The sequence below is a fragment of the Bos javanicus genome, chromosome X, assembly GCF_032452875.1.
Source record: "Bos javanicus breed banteng chromosome X, ARS-OSU_banteng_1.0, whole genome shotgun sequence".
In the NCBI taxonomy this organism is placed as follows: domain Eukaryota; kingdom Metazoa; phylum Chordata; class Mammalia; order Artiodactyla; family Bovidae; genus Bos; species Bos javanicus.
In genome coordinates, this window is record NC_083897.1 from 69,293,123 (window position 1) to 69,315,263 (window position 22,141).

General features: G+C 40.6%; 1 protein-coding gene across 3 annotated transcripts in view; it reads right to left on the reverse strand.

The window, feature by feature from the left end:
* The window catches only part of APOOL (apolipoprotein O like), a 218,735-nt gene extending 217,780 nt beyond the window's left edge, over positions 1 to 955 (reverse strand). The window contains exon 1 of one of the 3 annotated variants that reach the window (XM_061409565.1): positions 851 to 865. Coding sequence is in view for 2 of the 3 variants with exons in the window: in XM_061409566.1 (XP_061265550.1) it covers positions 851 to 865 (15 nt within the window). In the remaining variant the exon portion in view is untranslated. Of the gene's footprint in view, positions 1 to 850 lie in introns of all 3 variants that reach the window. The other 2 variants (XM_061409566.1, XM_061409567.1) reach the window with 2 other exon arrangements.
* Positions 956 to 22,141: the final 21,186 nt, after the last annotated feature.

Sequence of the window (22,141 nt, forward strand, 5' to 3'; positions counted from 1 at the left end):
CAAATATCTACCCATAGATTTTTGTCGACTACTGTTACTGAAACTTACTGAGGGAACTGCAGTTGGCAGACAGTTGGGTCACTTCCTGTACAGATTCCTAAGTAAAAGGATCATTTCGCATTGCAGAACTCAAAAGAAACAGGTTTGTTATTCAAACCCGTAGAGTAACAGCAGTGAATACAAACCCGCGCACTGCGGAGAGACCTCTCTATCCTGGTCTATTTCACCAGAAATAATTTTCGAACGAAGTCCTCCAAAGGGTCGTGAGGCTCCGCCCTATGCACTCAGACAAATGCCCAGGCTTTTTTTCTCTTTGTTTCAGCTCAAGACACAAGTCTGTTTGCTGCTCGTCGCCCAGGCGGCCATTTTCACCCAGCAGTTTCCCAGTTTTCACCCCACCGCAGTATAAAGTCAACAGCAGGGAACTGAGGAGAGTACAGTTCCAGGCTGCTGCTGCTGCTGCTGCTAAGTCGCTTCAGTCGTGTCCGACTCTGTGCGACCCCAGAGACGGCAGCCCACCAGGCTCCCCCGTCCCTGGGATTCTCCAGGCAAGAACACTGGAGTGGGTTGCCATTTCCTTTTCCAATGCATGAAAGTGAAAAGTGAAAGTAAAGCCGTTCAGTCCTGTCCGACTCTTAGCGACCCCATGGACTGCAGCCTAGGCAGATGTATTGAGGCTTCAAACCGGTTAAAGATTCCCTGACCTTGCTAGTTCTTTCGCAACCTCATCTCCATCTCGCCTCTTGCTGTGGGACTCCTTTTTGAAGTTAGGAGGACCCCTTCTATGGTTATTATAGTGCTATCAGCACTCCAGAAACTAAGCAAGGTATTTTTTTTTTTTTTAACTTACCCTAAGGGCTGCCATAGCTGTGACCGCCTCCGCCCAAGTCGTCGCACGGAGAGCGGAAAGGGACAAAACATTTCAACTAGATTCCACTTACACTAGCCTCAGCCAGTCCCGCCCCTCGCCGGCTGGCTCCGCCCTTTCTCCGCCCTTGTAGTGCTGTTCTGGGAAGCTGCAGCAGTTTGTCCTTTCTGGGGAGAAATGATTTAACTTTGTAATTGATTGTCGCCGTCCCTGATAACACCTTTCAGAATATATTCTCCATAGACCATTTGAAAGGTACTTTTCTGGGTACAGAACTTTTCATTATGTTAGTTGTTTCTGGGATATGAGATTTTTTCTAGCTGAGGACTTAAAATCCAAGTTCAGCTGCCTTAATAAATACTGATAGTGAAAGTCCCTCAGTCGTGTCCGCCTTTTTGCGACCTCATGGACTATACGGTCCATGGAATTCTCCAGGCCAGAATACTGGAGTAGGTAGCCATTCCTTTCTCCAGAGGATCTTCTCAATCCAGGGATTGACCCAGGTCTCTCTCACTGCTGGGGGATTATTTACCCTGAGCCACCAGGGACGCCCCCCTTAATAAATAACTAGTTGCAAAAAGAACGGGTTATTTCTACAATACGTGGGCAAGTTCATACAGTCTAAGACCATGTGACTAAGCGCCTACTATGTGCCAGGCAATTGTTCAAAAAAGAAAATAATGTAATACCTTCCATCACGGAGCTTACAATTCCAGGAATAAAAGAAACAGACAAATGTTACAAAATGCCAAGTGCTATGAAGGAAAATAAAAAGAGTATGGGGATGAGGTGTGAATTTACTGATTTCAATCCATTCAGTTCAGTGCAGTGTCTCAGTCGTGTCTGACTCTTTATGACCCCATGAATCACAGCACGCCAGGCCTCCCTGTCCATCACCAACTCCCACAGTTCACCCAAACTCATGTCCATTGAGTCAGTGATGCCATCCAGTCATCTCATCCTCTGGCGTCCCCTTCTCGTCCTGCCCCCAATTGCTCCCAGCATCAGGATCTTTTCCAATGAGTCAACTCTTCACATGAGGTGGCCAAAGTACTGGAGTTTCAGCTTCAGCATCAGTCCTTCCAATGAACACCCAGGACTTATCTCCATTAGGATGGACTGGTTGGATCTCCTTGCAGTCCAAGGGACTCTCAAGAGTCTTCTCCAACACCACAGTTCAAAAGCATCAATTCTTTAGTGCTCAGCTTTCTTCAGAGTCCAACTCTCACATCCATACATGACCACTGGAAAAACCGTAGCCTTGACTAGACATACCTTTGTTGGCAAAGTAATATCTCTGCTTTTAAATATGCTATCTAGGTTAGTGATAACTTTCCGTCCAAGGAGTAAGCGTCTTTTAATTTCATGGCTGCAATCACCATCTGCAGTGATTTTGGAGCCCCAGAAAATAAAGTCAGCCACTGTTTCAACTGTTTCCCCATCTATGCACCATGAGGTGATGGGACTGGATGCCGTGATCTTCGTTTTCTGAATGTTGAGCTTTAAGCCAACTTTTTCACTCTCCTCTTTCACTTTCATCAGCAGGCTTTTTAGTTCCTCTTCACTTTCTGCTGTAAGAGTGGTGTCATCTGCATATCTGAGGTTATTGATATTTCTCCCTGCAATCTTGATTCCAGCTTGTGCTTCTTCCAGCCCAGCATTTCTCATGATGTACTCTGCATATAAGTTAAATAAATAGGGTGACAATAAACAGCCTTGATGTACTCAAGGGACTAGATCTAATAGACAAAACTATGGATGGAGTTTCAATACATTAGGGAAAGGCATTCTGAAAAGGTGACATTTGAGAAAAGTCCTGAAGGAATTTAGGGAAGAACCTTCCATGCAGAAGTAGCAACAATTAAAGAAAAGCCAGTGTGTCAGAAGTGGCTACATCTGATGGCATTGACTTAATTTAAGGAGAGATTATCACATTAATCCAAGTCTATGCCCCAACCAGTAATGCTGAAGAAGCTCAAGTTGAACAGTTCTATGAAGACCTACAAGAACTTTTAAAACGAACACACAAAAAAGATGTCCTTTTCATTATAGGGGACTGGAATGCAAAAGTAGGAAGTCAAGAAACACCTGGAGTAAAAGGCAAATTTGGCCTTGGAATATGGAAGGAAGCGGGGCAAAGACTAATAGAGTTTTGCCAAGAAAATGCACTGGTTATAGTAAACACCCTCTTCCAACAACACAAGAGAAGACTCTACACATGGATATCACCAGATGGTCAACACCAAAATCAGATTGATTATATTCTTTGCAGTCAAAGATGGAGAAGCTCTATACAGTCAATGAAAACAAGACCAGTAGCTAACTGTGGCTCAAATCATGAACTCCTTATTGCCAAATTCAGACTTAAATTGAAGAAAGTAGGGAAGACCACTAGACCATTCAGGCATGACCTAAATCAAATCCCTTATGATTCTACAGTGGAAGGGAGAAATAGATTTAAGGGCCTAGATCTCATAGACAGAGTGCCTTATGAACTATGGACTGAGGTTCATACATTGTACAGGAGACAGGAATTAAGACCATCCCCATGGAAAATAAATGCAAAAAAGCAAAATGGCTGTCTGGGGAGGCCTTACAAATAGCTGTGAACAGAAGAGAAGCAAAAGCAAAGAAGAAAAGGAAAGATATAAGCATCTGAATGCAGAGTTCCAAAAAATAGCAAGAAGAGATAAGAAAACCTTCCTCAGCGATCAGTGCAAAGAAATAGAAGAAAACAACAGAATGGGAAAGACTAGAGATCTCTTCAAAAAAATTAGAGATACCAACGGAACATTTCATGCAAAGATGGGCTCAATAAAGGACAGAAATGGTATGGACCTAACAGAAGCAGAAGATATTAAGAAGAGGTGGCAAGAATACACAGAAGAATTGTACAAAAAAGACCTTCACAACCAAGATAATCACGATGGTATGATCACTCACCTAGAGCCAGACATCCTGGAATGTGAAGTCAAGTGGGCCTTAGAAAATATCACTACGAAGAAAGCTAGTGGAGGTGATGGAATTCCAGTTGAGCTAATTCAGATCCTGAAAGATGATGCTGTGAAAGTGCTGTACTCAATATGCCAGCAAATTTGGAAAACTCAGCAGTGGCCACAGGACTGGAAAAGGTCAGTTTTCATTCCAATCCCAAAGAAAGGTAATGCCAAAGAATGCCCAAACTACCACACAATTGCACTCATCTCACACGCCAGTAAAGTAATGCTCAAAATTCTCCAAGCCAGGCTTCAGCAATATGTGAACCGTGAACTTCCAGATGTTCAAGCTGGTTTTAGAAAAGGCAAAGGAACCAGAAACCAAATTGCCAACATCCGCTGGATCATAGAAAAAGCAAGAGAGTTCCAGAAAAACATCTATTTCTGCTTTATTGACTATGCCAAAGCCTTTGACTGTGTGGATCACAATAAACTGTGGAAAATTCTGAAAGAGATGGGAATACCAGACCACCTGACCTGCCCCTTGAGAAATTTGTATGCGGGTCACGAAGCAACAGTAATAACTGGACTGGAACAACAGACTGGTTCCAAATAGGAAAAGGAGTACATCAAGGCTGTATATTGTCACCCTGCTTCTTTAAATTCTATGCAGAGTACATCATGAGAAACGCTGGGCTGGAAGAAGCACAAACTGGAATCAAGATTGCCGGGAGAAAGATCAATAACTGCAGATATGCAGATGACACTGCCCTTATAGCAGAAAATGAAAAGGAACTCAAAAGCCTCTTGATAAAGGTGAAAAAGGAGAGAGAAAAAGTTGGAGAGAACAGTGTGGAGATTCCTTAAAAAACTGGAAATAGAACTGCCTTATGATCCAGCAATCCCACTGCTGGGCATACACACTGAGGAAACCAGAACTGAAAGAGACACGTGTACCCCAATGTTCATCGCAGCACTGTTTATAATAGCCAGGCCATGGAAGCAACCTAGATGCCCATCAGCAGATGAATGGATAAGAAAGCTGTGGTACATATACACAGTGGAGTATTACTCAGCCATTAAAAAGAATACATTTGAATCAGTTCTAATGAGATGGATGAAACTGGAACCTATTATACAGAGTGAAGTAAGCCAGAAAGAAAAACACCAATACAGTATACTAACGCATATATATGGAATTTAGAAAGATGGAAACAATAACCCCATGTACGAGACAGCAAAAGAGACAACGATGTATAGATCAGTCTTATGGACTCTGTGGGAGAGGGAGAGGGTGGGGAGATTTGGGAAAATAGCATTGAAACATTGTATAATATCATGTACGGAAGAGTCGCCAGTCCAGGTTCGATGCACAATACTGGATGCTTGGGGCTGGTGCACTGGGACAACCCAGAGGGAGGGGAGGGGGGGGAGGAGGGTGAAGGGTTCAGGATGGGGAACACATGTATGCCTGTGGCAGATTCATTTCGATATTTGGCAAAACTAATACAATATTGTAAAGTTTAAAAATAAAATAAAATTTAAAAAAAATCTACAAAAAAAAAAAAAGAATAGTATGATGCATGCATTAGGTATTAAATAAATGTTATCTGAAACAACAACAACAACAACAAAAAGTTGGCTTAAAACTCAACATTCAGAAAATGAAGATCATGGCATCTGGTTCCATCACTTCTTGGGAAATAGATGGGGAAACAGTGTCAGACTTTATTTTTCTGGGCTCCAAAATCACTGCAGATGGTGACTGCAGCCATGAAATTAAAAGATGCTTACTCCTTGGAAGGAAAGTTATGACCAACCTAGATAGCATATTCAAAAATAGAGACATTACTTTGCCAACAAAGGTCCGTCTAGTCAAGGCTATGGTTTTTCCTGTGGTCATGTATGGATGTGAGAGTTGGACTGTGAAGAAAGCTGAGTGCCAAAGTATTGATACTTTTGACCTGTGGTGTTGGAGAAGACTCTTGAAAGTCCCTTGGACTGCAAGGAGATCCAACCAGTCCATTCTGAAGGAGATCAGCCCTGGGATTTCTTTGGAAGGAATTATGCTAAAGCTGAAACTCCAAGTACTTTGTCCACCTCATGCAAAGAGTTGACTCATTGGAAAAGACCCTGATGCTGGGAAGGATTGGGGGTAGGAGGAGAAGGGGATGACAGAGGATGAGATGGCTGGATGGCATCAATGACTCGATGGACGTGAGTCTGAGTGAACTCCGGGAGATGGTGATGGACAGGGAGGCCTGGTGTGCTGCGATTCATGGGGTCACAAAGAGTCAGACACGGCTGAGCGACTGAACTAAACTGAAGGTGCGAAGAAAAGTATGTGCAACTTTAAAAAATTTCCCCAAGACATATGGTAAACCTCAGTGACTTTTTATAGCCATACTAAAGAAAGCAAAGCCCCTTTACTTCACATGATCAAAAAAGCTGAGATTTTAAAAGCTAAACTCAAAGACTGATTCTTTGTGTTTCTAAAATTACTTCAGCCTGATACCAATTTCTGTATTATTTCGCATTCTTTATTGTCAGGCAACAAAGCCCAGCTCTGGATGATATAAGCAAAAATGGAACTTATTTTAGACAAATAATTGAATCAAAGGTAAAGCTAAATAACTAGAACTTTAAAATGTCAGGAACCAAGATAGCAAGAGAATCTAAATAGGAAGAACTAATCAACAATAAATTCCAGGCTTTGTTGTCTAAAAGCATGTGTTCCAACAAATTGTAATTATTACAAACTCTCCTTATTACAAAGTCTGCTTATTGGGCTCCAATCCATCCATGTCCATCTGCTTACATCTTCTATAAATCTTAGTTATAAGCTACAGTTTTTAGCAATTTTAGCTAACATTAATAAATATAAAATAATTTTTAAAGACATTAGCCATTAAGCCAAATTAAGAGAAATTCTGGAGACATAGGATCAGAAACATCAGCAGGGATCAGTGAAGGCTAGGATGCAGGCAACACAGTTAAGGATGCTCCACAGAATAAATATGCATGTCCTTTTCATCATAGAGAATTGGAATGCAAAAGTAGTAAGTCAAGAGATAGCTGGAGTAACAGGCAAGTTTGGCCTTGGAGTAGAAAATGAAGCAGGGCAAAGGGTAACAAGAGAATGCACTGGTCATAGCAAATACAGTCTACCAAAAATGTAAGTGATGACTCTGCACATAGATATCACCAAATGGTCAAAACCAAAAACAGATTGTTTATACTCTTTGCAGCCAAGATGGAGTAGCTTTATACTGTCAGTGAAAACCAGATATGGCAATGACTATGGCTAATATGATGAGGTCCTTATTGCAAAATTTAGGCTGAAATTGAAGAAAGTAGGGAAAACTCATAGACCATTCATGTATGACCTAAATCAAACCCCTTATGATAATACATTGGAGGTGACAATAGATTCAAGGGATTAGATCTAGTAGACAGAGTGCTTGAAGAACTATGGATGTAGGCTTATTACATTGTACATGAGGTGGTGACTAAAACTATGCCAAAGAAAAAGAAATGCAAGTAGGCAAAGTGGTTGTTTGAGGACATCTTACAAACAGCTGAAAAAAAAAAGAGAAACAAAAGGCAAAGGAGAAAAGGGAAGATAAACCTAACTGGTTGCAGAGTTCTAGAGAATAGCAAGGAGAGATAAGAAAGCTTCCTTAAGTGAACAATGCAAAGAAATAGAGGAAAACCACAGGAGAAAGACTATAGATCTCTTTAAGAAAATTGGAGATGCCAACGGAACATTTTGGGCAAAGATGGGCACAATAAAGGAAAGAGATGGCGAGGACATAACACAAGTGGAAGAGATTAGGAAGAAGTGGCAGGAATACACAGAGGAACTATACAAAAGGAACTATACAAAAAAGATCTTCATGACACATATAACCCTAGAGCCAGAGATTCTGGAGTGTGAAGTCAAGTGGGCCTTAGGAAGCATCACTATGAACAAAGCTAGTGGAGGTAATGGAATTCCAGCAGAGCTCTTTCAAATCCTAAAAGATGATGCTGTTAATGTGCTACACTCAATATGCCAGCAAGTTTGCAATACTCAGCAGTGGCCACATAACTGGAAAAGGTCAGTTTTCATTCCAATTTCAAAGACAGGCAATGCAAAAGAATGTTGAAACTACCATGCAATTGTGCTCATTTCATATACTAGCAAGGTAATGTTCAAAATTCTTCAAGCTTGGCTTCAGCAGTATATGAACTGAGAACTTCCAGATGTACAAGCTGGATTTAGAAAAGGCAGAGGAACTAGATCAAATTGCCAACTGCTGTTGGATCATCAAAAAAGCAAGAGAGTTCCAGAAAAGCATCTACTTCTGCTTTATTGACTACAGCAAAGCCTTTGACTGTGTGGATCACAACAAACTGTGGAAAATTCTTAAAGAGATGGAAATACCAGACCACCTTATCTGTCTTCTATGAAACCTGTCTGCAGGTCAAGAAGCAGAAGTTAGAACTGGACATGGAACAATAATGGACTGTTTCAAAATTGGAAAAGGAGAACATCAAGGCTGTAATCATGTCACCATGCTTGTGTAACTTATATGCAGAGTACACCATATAAAATGCTGGGCTGGATGAAGCACAAGCTGGAATCAAGATTGTCAGGAGAAATATCAACAAGCTCACATATGCAAATGATACCACTCTAATGGCAGAAAGCAAAGAGGAACTAAAGAGCCTCTTGATGAAAGTGAAAGAGGGAGTGAAAAAGCTGGCTTAAAGCAATATTCAAAAAACAAAGATCATGGCATCCAATCCCATCATTTCATGGCATATATATGGGGAAAAGTGGAAACAATGACAAATTTTATTTTCCCGGGCTCCAAAATCACTGCAGATGGTGACTGCAGTCATGAAATTAAAAGAGGGTTGCTCCTTGGAAGAAAACCTATGAGATACCTAGACAGCATATTAAAAAAAAAAAAAAAAAGGCAGAGACATCTCTTTGCTGACAAAGGTCCATCTAGTCAAAGCTATGGTTTTTCCAGTAGTCATGTATGGATGCGAGAGTTGGACTATAAAGAAGGCTGAGTGACTTCCCTCCTTCCCTCTCTCTCTGTCTTTGTAATGACCATTGTAACAGATGTGAAAAGACTACCTACCTCATTGTGATTTTGCATTTGTCTGATGATATTTGATGTTGAGCACTTTTCATATACTTATTGGCCATTGACATGTTCTCTTTGGAGAACTGTCTATTTAGGTCCTTTGCCCATTTTAAATCTGCACATTTTTGGGGGGCTATTGAATTATAGAATTCCTCATGCTTTTTGGAAATTAACCCTTTTCAGATATGTGGTTTGCAAATATTTTCCCATTCCATGGATTGTCTGACAACAAAAGCACAGACAACAAAAGCACAGACAACAAGTAAAAATGAACAAGTGAGATCACAATCATTTAAGCTTTTAAAGTTGAAATATAACCTGTTTGTAGAAAAGTGTATAAACTGGTATTATTATAGAGTATACCCATTCAAGCAACTGCACACAGATCAAGAAATAGAACATTTTCAGCACTCCAGATTCCTTTCTTGTGCTCACTCTCAGTCAGTACCTACCATCAACTCTAAAGATAAATACTAGAGTGTCTTTTAGCACTATATATTGGTTTTATCATGTTTGAACCTTATGTAAGTGGAATCATATTGTAGGTCCCCTTTGTGCTTGACTTCTTTTCTCAAATGTTAAAATCTATTGATGTTATACTTCTATGGGCATCTGAGTTGTTTCCAGTTACTCAATATTGTGAATAATGTTGCTGTAAACATTTTTGCACATGTCTCTTGACCCATGTACAGGATTCATGTACAAGATGTGTATGGTTCAGTCTGATATTTCCTTAGCTTGCATTCCTCAGAACATTGAGCCTGAGATAAAGTTTATATGTTGCTACTTTATTAGGGAGCACATTCCCAAGGCAATTAAGTCTCAGAAGAAGTGAGTCAACAAAAGTGTGTGTTCCCTGGGCCTACCACAATTTGGAATGAAAACAACTGACTGTTCAATATCACAATCTCTTCTTTGAGAGGCTATATCAATTGTCATAAGACAGTCTGACAGTGGGAAGAAAGGGAAGATTATTTATTCAGTGGATCTCCCCGTGCTCATTCTCAGTTACTCAATAATAGATCATCCCAGAGTGAATTCAATGGGAGTCCATATCGGTTCAGTTCAGTTCAGTCACTCAGTCGTGTCCAACTCTTTGTGACTCCATGGACTGCAGCACGCCAGACTTCCCTGTCCATCACTGACTCCTGGATCTTGGTCAAAGTCATATTCATAGAGTCGGTGATGCCATCCATCCATCTCATCCTCTGTTGTCCCCTTCTCCTCCTGCCTTCAATCTTTCTCAGCATCAGGGTCTTTTCCAGTGAGTCAGTTCTTCACATCAGGTGGCCAAAGTATTGGAGTTTCAGCTTCAGCATCAGTCCTTCCAATGAATATTAACGTCTGATTTCCTTTAGAATTGACTGGTTGGATCTCCTTGCAGTCCAAGGGACTCTCAAGAGTCTTCTCCAACACCACAGTTCAAAAGCATCAATTCTTCAGCGCTCAACTTTCTTTATGGTCAAACTCTCACATCCATACATGACTACTGGAAAAACCATAGCTTTGACTAGACAGATCTGTGTTGGCAAAGTAATGTCTCTGCTTTTTAATATGCTGTCTAGTTTGGTCATAGCTTTTCTTCCAAGGATCAGGTGTCTTTTAATTTCATGGCTGCAGTCACCATCTGCAGTGATTTTGTTCCCCCCAAAAAAAGTCTCTCACTGTTTCCATTGTTTCCCCATCTATTTGCCATGAAGTGATGGGACCAGATGCCATGATCTTAGTTTTTTGAATGCTGAGTTTTAAGTCAGCTTTTTCGCTCCCCTCTTTCACTTTCATCAAGAAGCTCTGTAGTTATTCTTCGCTTTCTGCCATAAGGATAGTGTCATCTGCATATCTGAGGTTATTGAAACTTTTCCCAGCAATCTTGAGTCCAGCTTGTGCTTCATCCAGCCCGGCATTTTGCGTAATGTACTCTCCTTATAAGTTAAATAAGCAGAGTGATAAATATACAGCCTTGATATACTCCTTTCCCAATTTGGAACCAGTCTTTTGTTCCATGTACCGTTCTAACTGTTGCTTCTTGACCTGAATACAGATTTATCAGGTTAGATGGTATGGTATTCCCATCTCTTGAAGAGTTTTCCACAGTTTGCTGTGATCCACACAGTCAAAGGCTTTGGCATAATCAATAAAGAAGTAGATTATTTTCTGGAACTCTTTTGGTTTTTCTATGATCCAACAGATGTTGGCAATTTGATCTCTGCTTCCTCTGCCTTTTGTAAACCCATCTTGAACATCTGAAAGTTCATGGTCCACATACTGTTGAAGCCTGGCTTGGAGAATTTTGAGCACTACTTTGCCAGCATGTGAGATGAGTGCAATTGTGCAGTAGGTTGAACATATTTTGGCATTGCCCTCCTTTGGGATGGGAATGAAAACTGCCCTTTTCTAGTGCTGTGATCATTGCTGAGTTTTCCAAGTTTGCTGGCACATTGAGTGCAGCACTTTAACAGCATCATATTTTAAGATATTAAATAGCTCTGCTGGAATTCCATCACCTCTATTAGCTTTGTTCATAGTGATGCTTCCTAAGGCCCACTTGACTTCACATTCCAGGATGTCTGGCTCTAGGTGAGTGATCACACCATCATGATTATCTGGGTCATGAAGATTCTTTTTGTATACTTCTTCTGTGTTCTTGCTACCTCTTCTGAATATCTTCTGCTTCTGTTATATCCATACTGTTTTTGTCCTTTATTGTTCCCATCTTTGCATGAAATGTTCCCTTGGTATCATTAATTTTCTTGAAGCGATCTCTAGTCTTTGCCATTCTTTTTTTTTTTTAATTTATTTATCTTTTTTAAATTGTCTTTTTTTAAATTTTATTTTATTATTATTATTATTATTATTTTTACTTTACAATATTGTATTGGTTTTGCCATACATCAACATGCATCTGCCATGGGTGTACACGTGTTCCCCAACCTGAACCCCACTCCCACCTCCCTCCCCATACCATCCCTCTGGGTCATCCCAGTGCACCAGCCCCAAGCTTCCTGTATAATAATGGAAGAATAATTGCTTTACAGAATTTTGTTGTTTTCTGTCAAACCTCAACATGAATCAGCCATATATATACATATATCCCCCCTGTTTTGAACCTCCCTCCCATCTCCTTCCCTCTAGATTAATACAGAGCCCCTGTTTGAGTTTCCTGAGTCATACAGCAAATTCCCATTGGCCATCTCTTTTACAATATGGTAATATAGGTTTCCATGTTACTCTTTCTATACATTTCACCCTCTCCTCCCCTCTATTTCTTTGCATTGATCACAGAGGAAGACTTTCTTATCTCTCCTTGCCATTCTGTGGAATTCTGCATTCAAGTGGGTATATCTTTCCTTTTTTCCTTTGCCTTTAGCTTCTCTTCTTTACTCAGCTATTTGTAAGGCCTCCTCAGACAATTATTTTGCCTTTTTGCATCTCTTTTTCTTAGGGATAGTCTTGATCCCTGCCTCCTGTACAATGTCATAAACCTCGGCCCATTATTCTTCAGGCACACTGTCTATCAGATCTAATCCCTTCAATATATTTGTCATTTTCACCGTATAATTGTAAAGAATTTGATTCAGGTCATACCTGAATGGTTTAGTGGTTTTCCCTATTTTCTTCAATGTAAGTCTGAATTTTGCAGTAAGGAGGTCATAATCTGAGCCACAGTCAGCTCCCAGTCTTGTTTTTGCTGACTGTATAGACCTTCTCCATCTTTGACTGCAAGGAATATAATCAATCTGATTTCAGTATTGACCATCTGGTGATTTCCATGTGTAGTTGTGTTGTTTCACACACACACACACACACCCACACACACACAAAGAGAACACACAAGTTCTCTTGTGTTGTTGGAAGAGGATATTTGCTATGACCAGTGCGTTCCCTTGGCAAAACTCTGTTAGCCTTTGCCCTGATTCATTTTGTACTCCAAGGTCAAATTTGCCTGTTACTCAACATATCTCTTGACTTCTACTTTTGCGTTTGAGTCCCCTGTGTTGAAAAGGACATCTTTTTTTGGGGTGTTAGTGCTATAAGGTCTTGTAGGTATTCATAGAACCATTCAACTTCAGCTTCTTCAGTGTTGGGAGCTGCGTTAGGTATTACTAACAAAACGGAGGCATGGCCCCAACCCCCTCTCCTCATCCCGCAGTCACGGTCCCAGGATGAAGGAGTTAGGTCTTGTGATTCTGACTTGTTCTTTCCTTTCTTTGGTTGAGTTGGCTGGAAAGAATGTTAAGGTGCTTATTGTTCTTGAGAGAAGCATAAGAAAGCACAAAGCCTTCTGCAGTTGTGCCCAGAAACTGATCTATAAAGTAACCATTTCATTTGTTCAAGGATCTTTACAAAGAATGTTCCAGGATGAGTACACAGGCCTCAGATTTAGGCCATGGGAAGGATTGTTATCTGAGACCTCTTTGTGAAGGGAATGTTTATGGCAAAAGAAGTTTGCTGAGCTTAGGGTTTAGGAATAATTAAGAATAGTTAGGAAATGGCAACCCATTCCAACGTTCTTGCCTGGAGAATCTCAGGGACAGGGAAGCCTGGTGGGCTGCTGTCTATGGGGTTGCACAGAGTCAGACACGACTGAAGCAACTTAGCAGTAGCAGCAGCAAGAGTAGCTAGAAGCCTTTTTAGGAGATAGTGATCTTAAGATGCTAGGGGCAAACAGGATTTGGAAAGATAAGAAATAAACTGAGGAATGTAGCATGAGTTACAATGTAATCACAAGTTAAGTATAGGACACATAAGAGGAAGTAGATAATAGATAGTAAAGCCGATTCTTAGAGAATCCCTGAAGCAGGAACTCTGTTTGTAGGGCAACAGTGATTTCTGGAGACAATAAATCTGGGTGGGAGAAACTAAAAATATCAAACCTCTGACCTAATGCTTTTGTCAAAGTATAAAAGAAAACCTGAAGCTTGAAATAAACATGTAGCCCCGCACCTTGAGTTAGAGGCTACATCATTGTCTGCCGACAAAGCTCACCCCTTCAGGCTGATTCCCTGGCTGCTGGAGCTGGACTCCGGCACTTCAGCATTACTGGTTGGGGAATAGAGTTGGATTATTGTGATATTGAATGGTTTGCCTACGAAATGAACAGAGATCATTCTGTCATGTTTGAGACTGCACCCAAGGACTGCTTTTCAGACTTTTGTTGACTATGTGGGCTCCTCCATTTCTTCTAAATGATTCTTGCTCAAGGTAGTATATATAATGGTCAACTGAATTAAATTCTTCCATTCCAGTTCATTTTAGTTCACTGATTCCTAAAATGTTGATGTTCACTCTTGCCATCTCCTGTTTGACCACTTCTAATTTATCTTGATTCATGGACCTAACATTCCAGGTTCCTATGCAATACTGCTCTTTACAGCATTGGACTTTACTTCCATCACCAGTCACATCCACAACTGGGCGTTGTTTCGCTTTGGCTCCATCTCTTCATTCGTTCTGGATTCATTTCTCCACTCTTCTCCAATAACATATTGGGCACCTACTGACCAGGGGAGTTCATCTTTCGGTGTCATGTCTTTTTGCCTTTTCATACTGTTCATGCAGTTCTTAAGGCAAGAATACTGAAGTGGTTTGCCATTCCCATCTCCAGTGGACCAGATTTTGTCAGATCTCTCCAGCATGACCCATCCATCTTGGGTGGCCCTACATGGCATGGCTCATAATTTCATTGAGTGATCCATTTGATTGAGTGATCCATTTGATTAGCTTTCTGTGATTGTGGTTTTCATTCTGCCTGCCCTCTGATGGATAAGGATAAAAGGCTTATGGAGGCTTCCTGATGGGAGAGACTGACTGTGGGGCAAACTGGATCTTCTTCTGATGGGCAGGGCCATGCTCAGTAAATCTTTAATCCAATTTTCTGTTGATGGGCGGGGATGTGCTCCCTCCCTGTTTGACTTGAGACCAAACTATGGTGGAGGTAATGAAGATAATGGCAATCTCATTCAAAAAGTCCTGTGCATGTGCTGCCACACTCAGTGCCTCTGACCCTGGAGAAGGCTGCTGCCAACCCACACCTCTGCCGGAGACTACTGGACACTCATAGGCAAGTCTGGGTCAGTCTCTTGTGGGGTCACTGCTCCTTTCTCCTGGGTCCTAATGCACACAAGGTTTTGTTTGTGCCTTACAAAAGTCTGTTTCCCCCACCTATGTAAGTTCTGTAATCAAATCCAATTGGCCTCCAAAGTCAAATTCCCTGGGAGTTCTCAGTCCCTTTGCCAGATCCCCAGGTTGGGAAATCTGTTGTAGGTTCTAGAACTTTCTTAACAGTGCGAGAATTTCTTTGGTATAATTGTTCTGCTCAATGGCTATATGGTAGGGTTCATGGTGATCTCCTCCAAGAGGGCTTATGCCACAATCTTTGACTCAGGTATGATTCATCCAGAGCCCATGGCCTTTTGATAGACCACTGCTGACCTGTACCTCTATAGGAGACTCAAACACAGGTCTGGCTCAGTCTCTGTGGGGTCTGAGTCTTGATGTGCAAGACACAAAATGGCGGAGTTGAAGAACACATGCTCATCTTCTGAAAGAAGTGCAAAATTACAACTCACTGCTGAACAACCATCAACAGGAGAGTGTTGGATCTCACTCACACACAAAAAAAATACCCCATGTCCAGGGGCAAAAGAGAAGCTCCAGCAAGATGGTAGGAGGGGCAAAATTGCATGTAGAATCAAACCCCATACACACCAGAGGAAGCTCAGAGGGCTCAAACAAAATCTTGTGTGCACCAGGACCCAGAGACGTCAACTTTAGTAGACGCAGTCAAAAAATTTTCCAAAGTGATTATACCAGTTTACAGTTTCATCAGTAGTGTTTGAAGGTTCCAGTTGCTCAACAACTTCATCAACAGTTGGCATTATCTTTTTCACTATAACCATTCTGATAGGTGTTTAGTGATATCTCATTCAAGTTGCATTTCTCTGATGTCTAATGAAATTGATCACCATTTTATATTTCAATTGGCCATTTTAATGTTATCTTTCATAAAGTGCTTATTCAAGCTTTTAATCCATTTTTTTTCTATTCTGTTGTCTATTTTTCTTATTTATTTGTAGGTGTTCTTCATAAGACTGTATACAAGCACTTTGCCAGTAATATGTGTTTTTAATATTTTCTTCCACACGGTGGTTCACCTTTTTATCCCTTCAGTGGTGTCCAGAAACCAACACTACTGGACCTTTACCTGAGATTTCTAGCCTCCAGAATTGTTAGAAAATATATTTCTGTTGTTTAAGCCATTCAGACTATAGTATTTGGTTGTGGAAACCTAAGCAGACTAATACGTTATCCTTCTTATATATTGCTTGTTTCCATTTGCTAATACTTTCTTTAGGATTTTTACATCTATGTACATAATGGTTATTGGTTTGTAATTTTCTTTTAAGACTTCGGTATCAGTGTTTTATTAGCTTCATAGAACAAGTTGTGAATTGTTTCCTTTATTTTATGGAAGAATTTGTTTAAGATTGGCATTGTTGCTACCTTAGATGTCTAACAGCTTTCACCAAGGAAGCCACCTAGGCCTGGAGATTTCTTTGTAATAAAGTTTTTAATTATAAATCCAAATTATTTAATATGCTCTCAAATTTTCTCAAAGTGGCTGCTTTGCTGAGTTGTGCACAGACAGTTCTACAATAACATGTGTTTTACAAAGGTGACTTTGTTCCAATATGATGGATATGTTAGAAAATAATTTGAAAATTACATAAATTTCATGTGCATTCATATACTATTTCATTTATAAGAAACATGATGTGAATGCAGAAAATGGCCACCAACTCAAAGTTTGAAGTAACCAAGCATTTTGAAAGAAGTGAGAGAATATGTAATAATTCCTGAACAGTAGGTATAAAGAAATCTTCATTTTTGGACCATCTGAGACAGTACTGTGAAAATAAACATTTACAGCTAGAAAAACTTCAGGAAATACAAAAAGTCATAAGAATTAAAGTAATAGAAGAAATGAAAAGATCGATGATTCTGTGGATTAACTACACAGGAATAACCTCTCTCACAAGCACTGAGAAGTCACTGCCTGCATGTGAGCTAAGCCGCTTCAGTTTTGTCTGACTCTTTGTGACCCTATGGACTGTACCTGCCAGGCTCCTCTGTCCACGGATTCTCCAGGCATTCCATGAGAATCCATGAGAATTTCCAGGATTCTCCTCCAGGGGATATTCCTGACCCAGGGATCGAACCTGGGTTTCTTATGCCCCCTGCATTGGCAGGTGGGTTCTTTACCACTAGCACCACCTGGGAAGCACTAAGAAGTCACTCAGTTCCGTTCAGTTCAGTCACTCAGTTGTGTCCGACTCTTTGCGACCCCATGAATCGCAGCACTCCAGGCCTCCCTGTCCATCACCACCTCCCAGAGTTCACTCAGACTCATGTCCATCGAGTCAGTGATCCCATCCAGCCATCTCATCCTCTGTCATCCCCTTCTCCTCCTGCCCCCAATCCCTCCCAGCATCAGGGACGTTTCCAATGAGTCAACTCTTCAAATGAGGTGGCCAAAGTACTGGAGTTTCAGCTTCAACATCAGTCCTTCCAATGAACACCCAGGACTTATCTCCATTAGGATGGACTGGTTGGATCTCCTTGCAGTCCAAGGGACTCTCAAGAGTCTTCTCCAACACCACAGTTCAAAAGCATCAATTCTTCAGCACTCAGAAGTCACTATCTATGCACAAAACCTTAAATGAGAATTATTAAATCCTGTGGAAGTGGCTTGGCTCCTTTAATGATGGTTTGATGGGAGGAGGAAGAAGATGGCGGAGGAGTAAGATGGGGAGATCACCAGCCTCCCCACAAATATATCAAAAACTCATCAAGATACAGACAACTCCTACAAAGCAACCTATAGGTGACAGCAGAAGACCCCAGGCTTCCAGAGGGGCAGGCTAAGCTCCTTGGAATGAGGCAGGAGAGAGGATGGAGATATAAAAAGCAAAAAGACTGAGTACTTCTGGATGGGAGCTTGCATCCTGAGAGAGGGAGGGAGTCATGAAGCAGGAAGAGTTCCCATGCACTGGGAAGCTTCCTTACAGGTGGGCCCAAGGGGGAGCTGTGGAATCTCAGAAAGCCAGGCAAAGCTGGGACTTAGGCAAAAAATCAGAGAAAGTTGCACTTCTCAGCCCATAGACAGCTCACGGATTGTGGCCCCAACCAGATGGCAGGCTCGGGGAACCAGAGGAGCCCACAGAAGCCCTGTGTCACCGAAGGCAGGCTAGGGGAGCCAAAAGAAGAATACCCAAGCCCCTTGACAAGGAGGGCCCAGGGGGCTGAGGGACAAAGAGCCCAGGAGCCTGAGCGAAGCCCATACAAATGTCCACAACACAGAGGACAGGGCCAGGGAGCCAAGAAAAGATCCACACAAGCCCCTACCTAGCAAGCTTCAGCCTTCAGTGCAGAGCAGGACCTGGGAACAGAAGCACCAGCAAAGATTCTATGGGCAAGTAAGGGACTGGTGGCAGTGAAGATATGCTGAGAAGGCCACTTTGACATGGCTGCAGAAATAGATGTGACTAACACTGCCAAAGCCAGAAGTACTGCTCAAAGACATACTTAAAACACAGCAGGACTGTATGGCCCTTGCCCTCCCCCCACCATATCTTCTGCCTGCCTTTTGCCTGTGGAAAACTTTAATCAAAGAATAAGCTTAATCAGAAAAGTGAGAGATGCTGAAAACAAGAAAAACAGTCTAAGGAGATTAAATAATAATAGCATAGTCATTAAGCATAGTCAAGGACCTTTAGTTCTTTCTCCAGAGCTATAGTTAATATTCTGAGCCATATCCTGTGAGCTGTCTTATATATACTAAAACCCTAGGTGGAAAAGTTAACTACATGATGATCAGACTGTACCCAGGACTTGAGCTACCACAGTTATGAGAATTGACCTCAAATAAATGGGGACAAGTGCAACCTGGAACTGAACATTAACTGTACCTAAAATAACCAAGAAGATGCTAGTAATACCACTGATGACCAATTGAAGATGACTGTTAAGAGATTACTATACTGTTTCTGCATGTAATCCGCCCCTCACTTTGTCTATAAAAACTCTCACCCCTTGCTTGTTGCAGAGGGTGGAGGGTGTTGGACTTTAGACAGATATCCGCCACCCTCCCCGCCAGTTGCTGGCATATGAAATAAAGCGAAATTTCCTTTCCACCAAATTGGCCTATTTACTGGCTTTTGAGCAACAAGCAGCTGGACACCCAGCCCCCATACCTCTCGGTAACAGATTTTTGGTGCCCAACGTGGTGCAGCTACTGCTAGCTATGGCTGGCTACTGCTAACTCCTTTGCTTTCATGGCAGTTGGCTCTCCTGGGTCTTCCAGGGGAGAGTCGCGGCCATGACAGTGTATTAGCTTGCTCATGGTTAGCTAGCCCTGAGTAGGGGATTTGGGAGACTTTCCTAGCAGCTGCCAAAACTATGTGTTTTTAGGATCCTCCCTATTTCTCCCTTGCTCAGCACTAACTGCGAACTTATGCTTTTCTTGGTGGAACGGAAACTTGCATTTGGGATGAGTTGATGAGCTCCAAGACTGGCTAAGTCCACTGGTGTGCACACGGGCAACCTTCCCATTTGTGAGTGATAGTGCTATTTGGGCATTCTTGCCAATTAGTTCTGACTACTGTTGAGGACTGTGAGCACTAGTGCTATTTGGGCATTCTTGCCTGTTGGTTCTGATGTGTGTCTGATGTTGAGAACTGTTTGAGACATGAGGTGATATTTGGGCATTTTGCCAGTTGGTTCTGACATGTGTTTGAGGTTGAGGATCATTTATGAGCACTGACTGCTACTTGGTTATTTTTTGCCAATTAGTCCTGATGTCTGGCTATTCTTGAGGACTATTTGTGAGCACCGAGTGTCATTTGGGTATTTTGCCAATTTGTTCTAACATTTGACTAACACTGAGGGTCGTTTGTGTTGGGGAAGTGTTTGGGATTCCGTACTGGTCACCCTTGGAGAAGGTTTATAACAGATCCTATGTTTCATGTATAGGTGTGTGTTCTATTTGTATGACTGGTAATCTTGTTGCCTTACGTAAAATGGGAAATCCAGGTTCAATTCATTAAGAAAAATTTAGCTGTGGATTTATGACTAAAAATGAAAGTTTTTTTTTTTTTTTTTGGATAATATATGTCTACAGAATTCTTTAGACTCCAGAGAAAATTGACTAAGATAAAACTCTTGAAATTCATCAAACTCTTGAAACTCAAAAGACCAATTCTTTTTGCATATGCAGTTAGGGAAAGCTAACTTGATAAAACACTTTTTTCAGGCCCTGAGAAAACAAAAATATACCTAGGAAGAAACTTGAAGTTAATGCTTATCATGTTGTTGAAATACAACCACAGTCCACATAGCCTGAAGCTCCAGCCTTTGGTTAATTGTAAAATGTCAAGCTAAGGAAAAAAAAAAAAAACAGGAGGGAAGACTTTTAAAATTGAGTGTGTAATTTGGCTATTCTGATTATTATCCATAAACTGATAAGTGTAATTGCAATGCCTAATTAATGAAAGGTAAAAAGATGAAACAATGAGATCTCTGTCTGGATGTTTGTTTGTCTCAATATGTGTTTTTGTCTTTGGAGAATATCACTGAGGTTAATTTGTAAAGGAACTCTATTTAATTGACCTTAGAAAATATATGTACTTACAAATCAAACAAATCTAAATTTATCTACTTTGGTCCTTTTGTAAGACCAAGAGGGAAACTAAAGATGTTTGGGGTTTATTAAACATACATGTTGTACCACTGAAGAAAAACTACACTATGAAAAAAATGTTTTTTTGAGGTTATGAAATATGTTCATAAGTCTGCCAATCAGGAAATGCTGGTGTAACATTTCAAGTGATTGTTTCTTGATTTTGTTAAAGCTTTCAAGGGTTAAAAATTGTGATATGTAAAAATGATAAGCAAAGCATTTTGGTATGTAAAGCAAGTAGGATATATGTTGTCAACAAAGAAAAGGCATAAAGAATGGAGATACTTTTGTTGAGGAAAAATGATGATAATAGTTTTGTCCTACAGTTGCTTGTTTCTTGATGAAGAAATACAGGACAAATTTGTTTGCATCTAGAAAGTGACAAAAGGTTTGTGAAAAAGGGATTTTTAAAAAGAATTGTGTACATTGTCATGATTAACATTAGACTAAATTTAATTAGATATATGAGTTTTATTAACAGTAAGCTGATGCAAGACTTAAGTTGGATTTTCTCTCTGTTAAGAAAGCAAACTTCTCCTGGAATATTGATCTGATTTTGGTAACAAAGACTTCTAATGGAAAGTAATTGTTTTGTTTCTAATCATACTTCCGACCCCAATATTCAGGATGGAAAATTTTTCCAATAAAGGTGTCACAAAGTATAGCTGCTCATGATGTGTAGCATTGCTGGCTTGAAGTGTACTATAAAGCACATGTACAATGTTTGTGTGCCAATTGGGTATAAATGAGAAAATGTATGGCCTATAAAGCATTTCCCTACTAACCTCTGAACCTGTTCATGATATCTGATTAGTTTTCTCCCAACGTGGACAACTAGGCAAATATATCAATAAAATGGAGACCTGGCACCAAGGGACATGGATGGATCCAGAGCAGGCAAATGAACCACTCTGGTAACGTTACTCTGGTAACGTTGAAAAATATATTGATTATCAATGCTCTCTATAGAAAGAGTTACAACTTAAAAGGGGAAAATGATAGAAAAAATATTCACATATTGAGGTGTGAAGAAGTCATTCTGCCCTATACATGATTTAATTTAAACTTTAGGTTAACCAAAACAGCCTATCTGTGGCCTATTAAACATGCGTTGTACATCTGCTTTAATCATTAAGACAAAAAACAGTACAAAAGTATATTTTTATTATTATCCTCATTGTAATATGTCTAGAAATTTTCAAATTTTTGTCCAGGTACTATGAAAGTTTGTTGCCTTTCTTGTTCTGTACCTGTCCCTCCTCGAGATTGAGGAGTATTAAAGAAAAGGGGAGGATTGAAACAGAGTAGGACTGTATGGCCCTTGCCCACCAGCCCCAATGTCTTCTGCTTGCCTTTTGCCTGTGGAAAACTTTAATCAAAGAATAAGCTTAATCAGAAAAGTGAGATATGCTGAAATAAAGGAAAATAGTCTAAGGAGACTAAATAATAATAACATAGT